This window comes from Festucalex cinctus, chromosome 1 (assembly GCF_051991245.1).
Source record: "Festucalex cinctus isolate MCC-2025b chromosome 1, RoL_Fcin_1.0, whole genome shotgun sequence".
NCBI classification, from domain to species: Eukaryota; Metazoa; Chordata; class Actinopteri; order Syngnathiformes; family Syngnathidae; genus Festucalex; species Festucalex cinctus.
Window position 1 is genome coordinate 20,381,463 of NC_135411.1, and position 11,749 is coordinate 20,393,211.

The 11,749-nt window shown below is 37.8% G+C and overlaps 1 protein-coding gene across 2 annotated transcripts; it reads left to right on the forward strand.

Moving 5' to 3' along the window:
* Window positions 1-123: 123 nt before the first annotated feature.
* snorc (secondary ossification center associated regulator of chondrocyte maturation) lies at window positions 124-10,910 on the forward strand. Of its 2 annotated transcripts, none has more exons than XM_077521920.1 (4): window positions 124-1,588; window positions 1,680-1,803; window positions 7,241-7,414; window positions 9,739-10,910. In XM_077521920.1, exons 2-4 carry the CDS (start codon window positions 1,737-1,739, stop codon window positions 9,846-9,848), a joined length of 351 nt encoding a protein of 116 aa, XP_077378046.1. In that variant the 5' UTR covers window positions 124-1,588; window positions 1,680-1,736; the 3' UTR covers window positions 9,849-10,910. The 2 variants fall into 2 exon arrangements, with proteins under 2 accessions (XP_077378046.1, XP_077378041.1); XM_077521915.1 differs by having other exon boundaries at window positions 776-828; window positions 1,657-1,803.
* Window positions 10,911-11,749: the final 839 nt, after the last annotated feature.

The following is an 11,749-nucleotide window of genomic DNA, read 5'->3' on the forward strand; positions in this document are numbered from 1 at the left end:
ATGTCATTGTTGAACACATTTTTTCATTATCTTGCATTTTTGCTGTTTAGTGTCAGTTAAAAAACTCCAAAGGATTAAGCAACTTTTGAGTAGATTTGACCTTTAAAAGGGATACTTGAGTCATTGAGCCACTTTCAACTGTAAGAAGATAGTTTGTCTATAATTAATGTGATAACTTCCATTATTTTTCATGAACAATTGACTCATTCACTCCCAGCCATTTTTACAGATTCGTTCGATCCCAGCGGTTTTACTGGATTTTGACTGATTTTGCAAGGCCCACAGAATATTGTGTTCTATTGCGATAAAAACATGGAACTTACCAAAACAAAGATTAGTCTTTTCTTTCATCAGGAAAAAAAAAATATTCGTTTCTGTTTCCGTTTTGCACCAATTAGCATTAGAATATAGCTAAGATTAATCCATTTTCACATTCCTGGTGAAAATGCTTACAAAAAGAGTTGGCTGCAACGTGGCCCTGGTATACTCTGCTGCCACCTGATGGCTGTTTTGTATTTAATGACTATTGCTTTAAGCCACCCTTCATGTCAGAAGCTGCATTTAAAGCCTTCTGTATGCACTTGCATAAAAAAGTGTCCGTTTTTGGAGTGAAGGACAGAGTATTAAAACAAAATGTGTTTACAGTTCTTAGGGTTTGAATGACATAACTTTTAAAAACTATTTTTTCCACTTGCTGTTAACTGAAGATAACCTCACCTGTGCTGAGGAAATAGGTAATGACCAATCATGGCTCACCTGTTTTCTGGGTTTGGTCAGCAAACAATGTCATCTTCAGTCGACAGCAAGTGGAAGAAATAGTTTTTAAAGGTATTAATTGTTCATGAAAAATAATGAAGTTATCACAATTCTAGACAAAATATATTCTTACTGTTGAAAGTGCCTCAATGAGTCAAGTATCCCTTTAAAATATAAAAAAAGAGAGGTACAATCAAGTATTCATTGACATCTGTGTACCTTTAGCTGTAAAGGCTTCAAATAATAATTATATGGTTTATAAGTATAGATTCATACTTTGCGCCTTCACTATTGCTTATCGCTGGCGGTGGGTGGAATCCTTTAAAATCCCCAAACCGGCACATTAGTTAAATCAATAACATTGCATCATCAAAGGGTGCAGCCATTTTCTGCACTTTAGATTAAAAAATATAACCCCCCCAAAAAAGGAGAACACTCATACATATGGTCTGACCAATAGTACAAACCGGTGAATTTGTTAAAAAAAAAGTGAAATTGATATGTAATTGTGACAGGATGTTCCATCCAGGTCAGGGATAATATACAGGTGCATCTCAATATGGTGCCAAAATTTATTTCAGTAGGAATAAGCGGTCAAGAAAATGGATGGATAGTTAAATTGAAAAACTTTTCTTCAGACCGAAATACTTGTCACGAGTGTCAGAAAAGGAAGGCGAAATAGCCATCATCGGAAGCGTTGATGACTTGACCTGGTCAAGACCGGCTGGGGGCGTCATGTTTACCTCGCACCCGCCTGTGTGGTCGGAGCAACTTGGAGTGGGTGGGCACTACCGAGATGAACTCACAAAGTCGCTACTGTCCTGACAGTCGGGTACACATCTCGTCCCGCCCTCCCAACCTTCCACTTAACTTTGGTCTTCTTTCACCCGTACCTTACAGAAGCCTCCACATTTGCTCCTCAGATCCTCTCCTGCGCTTCACTTCTAATTTCAGCAGATTAAGGACGTCTTGTCGTCGTCATGGTCCGCAGCAGCACCTGCAGAGTCCTGCTCCTCCTGGGCCTCTTGGTGGTCTTTGTACGCTCAGGTAAAAGAAAAAAAAACTCAATCTTTAGTTCAGTGATGAACAGATTTCTGGAAAAAAAAATGACATTTTAAATATGTTCTCTTAATATATTTCATTTTTTAATAATATGTTTCTTAATGCCTGTATAAAAGATCCACTATTCTAACCCAACGAGAAAAGGTTGGAAGCAAACATTAAAATGCTCTCTTGCATAAAAATGACCGTTCAAGGATGGCACAAAAATGCTGATCAGCAGAACATTATATGCAAGATCTTTTTTTTCTTCTTCATTAAAATCAACTAAATAAAAATTGTAATATTATTAAGGTACTGTTTGTCCTGCATATCATTCCAAAATTATTAGAACCATTCATTTTGTAGTAAAGGCTGGTGTAAGATCCAATATTTGCCATCTAGTGGTTAATGATGATATTACAACTTAACACTGCAGGCACAATAACAGTTAAACACCCTCAAATTTATTCATTCATATTCATTCATTTTTGTCCCCCAATATTTTTTTTTAATATTTTTTTTATTTATTTATTTTACCCGGGAATGTTTTCCCCCATTTACCCTGTTTTTTGTTTTGTTTTGTTTTGTTTTTTAATGCAAAATGTTTTTTTGCAAATTCTGTTTTTGAGATTTTTTTTATACTGTAAGTACTTTATTTTGATTAGCTTTAACTGTTATACTTTCTATTACTCTAGTCTTTACTACTACAGCTTCTATAGTGGCATTTATTTCCATTCGTTCAATTATTTCAAATTTTTTCAATAACATCCTCTATTATATATGCATAGCTGGAGCAATAGATACATTTATAATTTGTAATAATTTTAAAAACTAGACTCAGTGCAATTTCTGGAGAAATTGTGTGGGAATGCTGAAAGCTGAATGCTAATAGCTGAATGCTAAGATTTTAATGCATGTGGAATGCTTATGAAGTAAATTCAGATAAATTGTGAAATTATAACCTCCTGGTTACTGGACAATGCGCTTTACTAACTGTGCCACTGAGCAGTATCGGACACCTGGTAATGATGGTAAGTTATTTGTATGGAAGTGGGGGTGAAAGGTGATACTTCGAAAAAGTTCAACGTCTGTCCCATTGAAAATGAATGGGGAAAAGGGGAAAAGTTGATATTGAATGCTAACTTGTGCAAATACTGTAAGTAATGTGAAATCAGATGATATATACACCGGGAGGCGTGATTTTTTTTTTTTTTAAGGTCATTGAAATTTGAAGAATGTAAATTGGAAGTATTATGTGGGAGTTGTTATACGGAAAAAAAATGTGGAGAAGCATTCCCACAATTATTTTTCATGAAAGAACTAATTACATTCACTCCCAGCCATTTTCACAGAAGCAATCCCGTTCGCTCCCGGCTGTTTTACTGAATTTTGACTGATTTTGCAAGACCCACAGAATATTGTGTTCAATTGCTATACAAGTATGGAACCTATCGAAAGAAAGATTAAAGTCTCTTCTTTCATCAGGAAAAAGAAGTATGTTTCTGTTTCCATTTTGCAGCAATTAGCATGAGAATATAGCTAAGTTTCATCAGTTTTCTCAAATCTATTTAAAATTGTATGTAATTTAGCTTTTTTTCTAGATGGCCCTGGTTGAGCTCCTTTGTTCTGCCTCCACCTGCTGGCCGTTTGTGTAATAACTAGCATTTCTGCAACCGTTCTTTGCAGTTGAGAGGCTGCATCAAAGCCAAAAAACAAACAAACGTATAAATACGTCTTTGGGACACTTAAAACATTAAAAAAAAACGTATTTACACGTTATTGGGAGCAAATGAGTTAAATTATATCACAAGGCACCACTGAATCAAAACAATAAGCAAAGAATTCAGATTTACAATTTACTGCTTGCCACATTTTGTTGTTGTTGTTGTTGTTGTGGGAATGCTTTCAGCATTCCCACGTAATTCGACTTTTTATTCTCCACACTTTTTTGCCATGTAATAACTCCCACATACTTCCGATTTACACCATTCCAATTTCAACTTGCCTCAAAAATTCACGCCATCTTGGGAATATATTGTCTGATTTCACAGTACTTAAAGTATTCGCACAATTTGTTAAACAACTTTTCCCCATTCATTTTCAATGGGACTGACATTGAACTTTTCCACGCCCACTTCCATACATACAACTTATGTATGCTCTCTGCTCTCAGCTCTCTGCTCTCTGATACTGCTCAGTGGGGCACCTCGTAAAATGAATTGTCCAGTAACCAGGAGGTCGAGGGTTCGAATCCCACCTCCGACTATACGTTGCAAATGTATCCATGGCAATTATGCTAAGTGATTACATGTATACCAGCTTTCAGCTTTCTAGTTGTCGTTGTCAGTGTCAGTGTTGGAACATCTTTGGACCATTTCCCCATAAAGCTGTCCTCGTGGAAACAAGTCTCCATGTTCTTGTTTGTTGCCCTTCCCCAGTCGGAGCAACCTTTCGCAAACCGCTCCATCAACAAGTTTGTTTGACAAACAGAATCTGGCCGCGATGCGCTTAGGTTGTTACCGGTCGCCGGCCCAGCAAGCACAAGCCACCTTTTGTACGCGGGCCCTGAACGCCGCATTGATGGCGCTTCTGGCCCCAGGCCCGTGTCTCCAAAAACCTCCCGTCCTGCTACGGGGACAGGAAGCTTCTGGCTCAACACAAATACTCACTCACCAAGCTAAAAAGACGCCGCTTGGCATCCATTTCATGCTGAATTGCCATCAGAGGTGTTTTCACGCTCTGTACTTACAGTGGCTATCAAAAGTCTACACACCCCTCTTCTGTTGCAGGTTTTTGTGACATAACGAAATCACTAATCAGACCAACACATTTCACAACTTTTTTAACCATTTTATTTTAAGTAAATAAGCAAGTAAATAAGTGGTTGCAAAAGTGTGCACACCCTCCTATAACTATATATTTCCTGTTTTGAATTATCCAATCCCATGCGTCAAACCCATGTGTCAATGGCAGTCAGCATTTAAAATCCCAAATGAAGTTCAGATGTTCTAGTGGGCCTTTCCTGACACTTTTGGTAGTCGCATCTTACAGCACAAGCATGAAATTAATATTCAAGTATAGTACAGATATTTGAAAATATACTCAAGTATTTGTACTTGGTCACTTCTCAGCAAATGACAGTAGAGAAGGAACACGAGCAAAGAGTTCAGTGAAGACGTCACAGGCCCACAGTCAATGTTGAGCAAGGCCCAGCGTCAACATTTTTGGATGGTTTTGTTGGTATGTGCTGAGTCAACGTGTGCGTGAATGGACTGGCTTGTGCATGCCAAGTTTATTTGTATAGTTGACTATATACGAACATTTTCCATGGATTTCCTATGCGTTCTAAAATAAAAATAAAAATGTGCCATTTTACATTAAGTATCGTTTGACAGTACACCAACCAAATCCAAAAGGTGGCGCTAGAGTGACAAAAATCTCTTTTTGTCCCACAAATTTTGCTCTTTGTGTCCATAAAGGCATGCTAGCCTGACTTCAGTGGTTTGGATAGGGAGAGACCGGTTATCGGCAGATTATCGGTGTCGCTATTTGGCATTTTGACAAATATCGGCGAAGGCCGTTTTATGACTGAAGGCCGATATAGCTGGTATCTCATTGAGCGGTGCCATTGAATGCTTGCAAACGTAGCGAATTTTGGGTTATCATCAGGATTTGTAAGATGTTCACAGACAGGTTTTACTTGTCAAAAAGAAATGTGAACATGAGTAGAGTTTTTCACGGTCTGCGAAGATCTTTTGAAACCTTTTACAAACCCTGACAAAAATCCCAAATAAGCTACAATCGCATGCATTAGTCAGTCAGCGAGATACAGGTAACGTTTCATTTATGGATTCATTTAAATTTCTACTTTATAAAAGATGATGGTGAAACTGGGAAACTCCCTACACTTTTTATTTTTAAAAATTAACATAAAAAAAAAAAACATTTTGCAAAACTCTATTTACAGATGACCCTGGAAGTTCCATGCAATTTTTGTTATATATATATTTTTTTTAATAAACAATGGTGTCTATTCTTTGTATGTTTAAATAAATAAAAAAATCTTACAATTGTTGAAAATTTGAAAAGTTGTTTTAACTCATTCACTGCCATTGACGGAAAAAGACGACAATGTCAAATTTTTTCTGCTGGACTGGCAGTGAATGTGTTAACATACATCCTAATGGCATTTCAACAGTTATTTATTATTATTATTATTTTCAATTTTGACACAAATATTTTCTCTTTTGCCGTAAATGAATAACGGCTTGAAATAACTGCTATCGGCCTCCTTGACTACTAATAATTGGTATCAGCCCCGAATAAAAACATATCAGTCTATCACTAATTTTCGAAGTATTTCAGTCGGTTTTAAAGGCCCATGATGCAGGATTCAGAGTTTTTGCTCATTTGCGACCCCTCTGGCGAAACGCGGAATGAACGCCAGCGACGTGCCCGGCCAGGATCAGGAGCATGACGTCATGCTCAGAGCAAAAGTTAAAGTTTCCGACCTGACCACGCCAACATTATTTCACTAGAGGAAAATAGGGGCAACAGTCATTGTGCCACAGTAGTGCCTCCTATCCATTAACTCATTCACTGCCAATGACGACTATAGACGTCAAAAATAAAATTAAATAAAATTAACTAAAAATTTTAATTAAAAAAAAAGAAATTTCAATTTAGTTTTAGTTATAGTCTTCTGACTAAATATAATTAAAGCCTTAGTCATAACTTAGTCACCTGATTGTATTTGAGTTTTAATCCAACTTTAGTCAAAAAAAATAAAGAGCAATTTTAGTCGACTAAATTGACTTCTGGAGGTCGAGACCCAGTTTGTGGTCTCAGTAAGACCAAGACCAATCACTATGCACGATGGTCGCACTTAATGAAATTGTTGTCATTGTTGTTATAAATAACAATTGGGGTTAATAACTCTGAATGAAAACAATGTATAACTAAAACTAAATTCAAATTTCTTGTCAAAATTTGCACTGGCTGTTTGCTTGGATTTTTGACGTCTATAGTCGTCATTGGCAGTGAATGAGTTAAACATTACAATTCTTAAAACGTGTGGGTGAAAAATATGGTCTGCATCGCACAGGTTGACAATAGCTGCATCAAGCAATGTGGAGGCGTACCTAATAAAGTGTCCATGTCTTTCATTTTGAAGAACCTCTTCATCTGTGATAACCGCGTAGACTTGGGGAGCTTTTCTGCCAGTCCGTGAGCTTCTTTGGAACGTTGACAGAAGGAAAAAACAACATGTCAGGAGGCCACCTGAAGCTCAAACGGACAAAATGTTGCCTCGCTACAAAGACTTCCTTATATTGCCCTCCTGAGCTGTTAGGGGGCCACACAGACAATCCTTATGGACGACACAAACGTACCAACGGTAACCTCATTTTATATCAACTCACTTTTTTTTTTTCCTGTTTTGCAGAGACGGTCGCCGACCCGTCTGCAGAAAACCAAGACATCGTGTCAGGAGAGCTCCCCGTGGACGTGGCCCCCACCGGCACCACCACCAAAGAGCCCCCTCATCACATGACCGAGCAGGCCTTCACCTTCGACTACGAGTACGCCACACAAGGCCTCGATGTGGATGAGGAGGAAGGTAAAAGTGGCCTTTTGTCACTTTTCAATGTGTAGTCTTGCGTGGATTAAGAAGTTTTCAAATCGGGGGTCTGCTAGATGCAATTGGGGCTATGTAAAAAAAACTCATTTGCAAAAAATTATTTTAAAGGGATTACACCAAGCCCTTCCAACACGATAGGCATATAATGTTTAAATCTTACCTTTGACACCATGGCAATGTATTTTTTTTAAATGAAATATTAGGTGGTTTGCAGGTTTGTTTTCTAATGCGGAAGTAAAGCACCCAGTTCCATAAAACCCCGCCTCTCCCCATGTGATTGCCGCGCCCCCGGCGAGCTGACTGCAGTCTGCTGTTGGAGATCTGCGTTTGAGCACTCCTCTGAATGCAAGCCAATTCTTCAATAAACATATGAAACAAAACGGCTCCTTGCAGCAAGAAATCGCGGAGGAGGAGGGGAGAAGAGGGAAAAACTAAGAGGAAAAAATGAGGAAAAAAACAAACAAACGTAAGCTGGTTTTGAACCAGGTACTTGCTGTTTACAGAGCAAACACACTAACCACTATACTATTCATTCAGTTATGTTAAACACTGAATAAGTTTTACTTTACACAAGTATCAGCTAGAACCTTGTGGGATTTTAAGACGGCCAATTGTCATTTCACTCTGGCATTGCAAATGAGAAGGATAATTGATTGCTTTGGATTCATTTGGACAAAATGTTAACTGATAAAAGCTACTTTTGTCACTATCCCATGGAGGTCTCAGAGAAAGTGGGCGTGCGTTTAGTCCGCAAAGGCGGTGCGGGGGTGGGTCCGCACCTTATGATGTCATAAAGTGCCAATAGCTCGTTTTCTCAGGTTGGGAGGGGCTGGTGCTTGGAGAGCAGAACGACCTAGAATTTCTCATAGAGGAGTGAATGGAGGAAAATACCACTTCGGTCATGTGTTTGGTGAGAAATTAGCATTTTAGCATGGCTAAAAATCTCCCAAAAGTTGATTTTTCATGTTGCTTTCCCTTTAGAATTTTCTTTTTCCCCCCTGAATTATAACTCACTTTTGTTGTTTTGGGTGTAATTGTTATTTCCGGCAACTAGTGGCACACACTTTAAAGTTTATCTTGACTCATTGAGCCATTTTCAGCAGCAAAAAAAGTTATGTTTTGTCCAGAATAAATTTGGAAACTTTCTTATTTTTCATGTACAATTAATAATTTTGAAAACTATTTTTTTCCACTTGCTGAGTAAATAGGTAACGGCCAATCATGGCTCACCTGTTTTCTGGGTTTGTTCAGCAAACTGAGCCATGATTGGTCGTTATCCATTTCCTCATCACAGGTCAACAACAAGTGGGAAAATTAGTTTTTAAAGGTATTAATTGTACAGGAAAAATACTTTATTAGTGTACTTGAGTATATTTTCAGATATCTGTCTTGAATATTAATTTCATGCCTTGTGCTGTAAGAGCTGATGACCAAAATGTCAGGAAAAGCCTACTAGAACATATTGAACTTCATATGGGATTTGAAATGTTGACTAACATTGAACATGAGTTTGACACATGGGATTGGATAATTCAAAACATGGCCACATCCCAATTTACGGGGGTGCACACTTTTGCAACCACATCATCTCAGTTATTTCTGCTTAGATGTATTAAAATACCCCCCCCTCCCCCCTCCTAAATTTTAATCGGTAAAAAAAGTTGTGAAATGTGTTGGTCTCACAAAACCCTGCAACAGAAGAGGGGTGTGTAGACTTTTTCAGCTTGATGAGTATTTGTGTTGAACCAGAAGCTTCCTGTCCCCATAGCAAGACGGGAGGTTTTTGGAGGCGCGGGCCTTGGGACAGAAGCGCCATCAATGCGGGAATTAATTAGACATGAAAAAAAAAGAAGTTACTAAATTCATTTTGGACAAAATGAATTTTTGCTGCTGAAAATGGCTCAATGAGTCAAGTATCTCTTTCACACTAAATTTGAAATGAGAAGCTGAAAACTGGAAGTATTTCAAGATCAGCCTGATTTTTGCTGAAGCAATTTGAGAGATTATTGAATGTCAAATCCTCTATAATCCTGCTTTTTACGCCAACAGAATGTGTCAGCTATAGGGTTTGTGACTATTGATGCATATTGTGAGATGATAAATTTGTAATATTTAGAAAAAAAACTATTTGTTGACAGTAAATGCATAGATGATTAGTATACAGTCTAATATTTTTGTGGTATTCATTGCATTGCAAAAAAAGATGTTTAAATGTTATTTATTTATTTATTTATTTATATAAACTACAATAACCTTTCTGTTTGTCATGTGACATCACAAATTCTCACGTGTCCTATGTGCAGGTGTCCTGGGCCCGGGTGCCATCACCGCCATCGTCATTGCCGTCTTCCTCGGAGCGTCCGTCCTCCTGGCGCTCATCGTCATCACGCTCAGGAAATTCACAGCCTCATAGAATGTTTGGATGCGTGCGTGTGTTTGCGAGTGGTGCGTGTATTTCTGTTTGTTGTGTAAAATGTGTTTAATTGAAGCTGCGGCAGGTCCCCTCATTGAGAAAACGTTGCTCCAGTCTGTGCTCATTTAGACACATTATGTTTTAGGCACTTCGGTTTCACAATTTAAAAGTCTCAACGTGTCTGTGACATGTTGTCATTAAAAAAAAAAAAAAAAAAAAAAAAAAAAAAGGGTATACACACAAACCTTGCCTAAATTAGCCTGTTTTGACGGGGCGGGCCTGATCTTGCTCCATATGTAGCTTGGTCAATAGTGAGTATGGATTTTGTTACTATGACAACAAAACAAGTTGACAGGGACGTCCAAGAATGTGGGAGGAAATAACTATATAAACTATAAGAAATAATTGATGCCCCTCTACAAATGTTTAGAATTGCCTAGAGATGGCGCCAAAGTACCCCATGAGACCCCTCAACCCACCTCAATATAGATCCTTGGCAACATGATGATACCAAAGCACTAGAAGCTACTCAGCTCACTTCAGCATACTTGTTTTTATATGATTGATTGCTACTTTATGTAACACGTTGGATGCATTTTCAGCTACTATTGACAGTGATCTTACTCCATACCAGCTATGGCTGTTTTTAACCTGCTCTACAAATAAAGTTGAATTGAGAGTTGAAATGTTCAAGAAATGACCAATCTGAGTAGACTATACAGGGGAATACAGTACTGCATTGGTTTGTGGTCCATTTACTTCTGATCGTTGTTTTTGTTTTATATGCAGAGCAAATAGAGTTGTAAGTTTTTATGTGTTGTTTAAGTTGTAGGAATGTTTGTGTGAGGTGGTGAGGGCTTGGGGGAATATTGTATATTTTTTATTATTATTTTTAAAATGTTATCCTGAGGTCTCAGTCACAGATCCCATAGAAACGTCACTTCTGGATTCGTTGTGTCACTTCAAAATTAAAAACTAAAAACAAAAATGCCTTTATCTTGAATGAAGCTTAGAAATTGATAGTACTGTAGTGTACAGTATTATGTTTTGTGTGTAAAAATAAATAAATAAATAAAAATTAAAAAGTTTGCGCTTCGGCCACCAGGAGGCAGTGTAATACACAATATTACTCTCCATATTGGCACCCAAATGTATCTTTTCCCAAATTAATGACTTGTTTTAAAAGACGAAAATCCAAACTTTAGTTCGTTATTCATTTTTGGGGTAGCTCACTTTTTTAACGTGTGCCGCAATTAGCACCCCCACTGATGTTAATACTTTGTACAACCCCCTTTTGCCAACAAAGCATCACCTAATCTGTTTCATACGTTTGTTCAGTACTTTTCCGGACCAGTACGCATAATTAACCCATACCACTAGTACTTTTGATACATAAAACTTCTTCCAAAACAGCCTATAGCTTTTTTTTTTTCTCTTAAAATGGCATTACATTAAATGGTGATTTTTAATTCCTAATTTACAGATACCTTGGGAAAAAAAAGGCCAGGCATTGGGCCTGATATGGCTATCTGGTATCGGTACTCGCCCATCTCTAATTTTTCACATGATTGGAGAATACAGAACGGATGAATCATAGACCATTCCACTTCGCAGTCTGAATTCATCCTGTTACCTATCTCCTCTCCTCATTAGGCACCCCCTGTTCTTAATGGGGTTGAGGTCTGGAATTTAGGATTAGTTTAGTTTATTAATAAAGTTGTATTTTATAGATTTATATTGACCTTTAGCACCATCTAGTGGCGATGTGTAGGACTTGCAGTGTTCGGTGATATATGTCTGAAGAGCAACATAATGGTGGAGTGTTAATGGTGCCCGTATAAGTTTTTAGTGACCTGTGGTCAAGTACGTAAATTAGTTAAGTAACTACATTCATTTTTGGG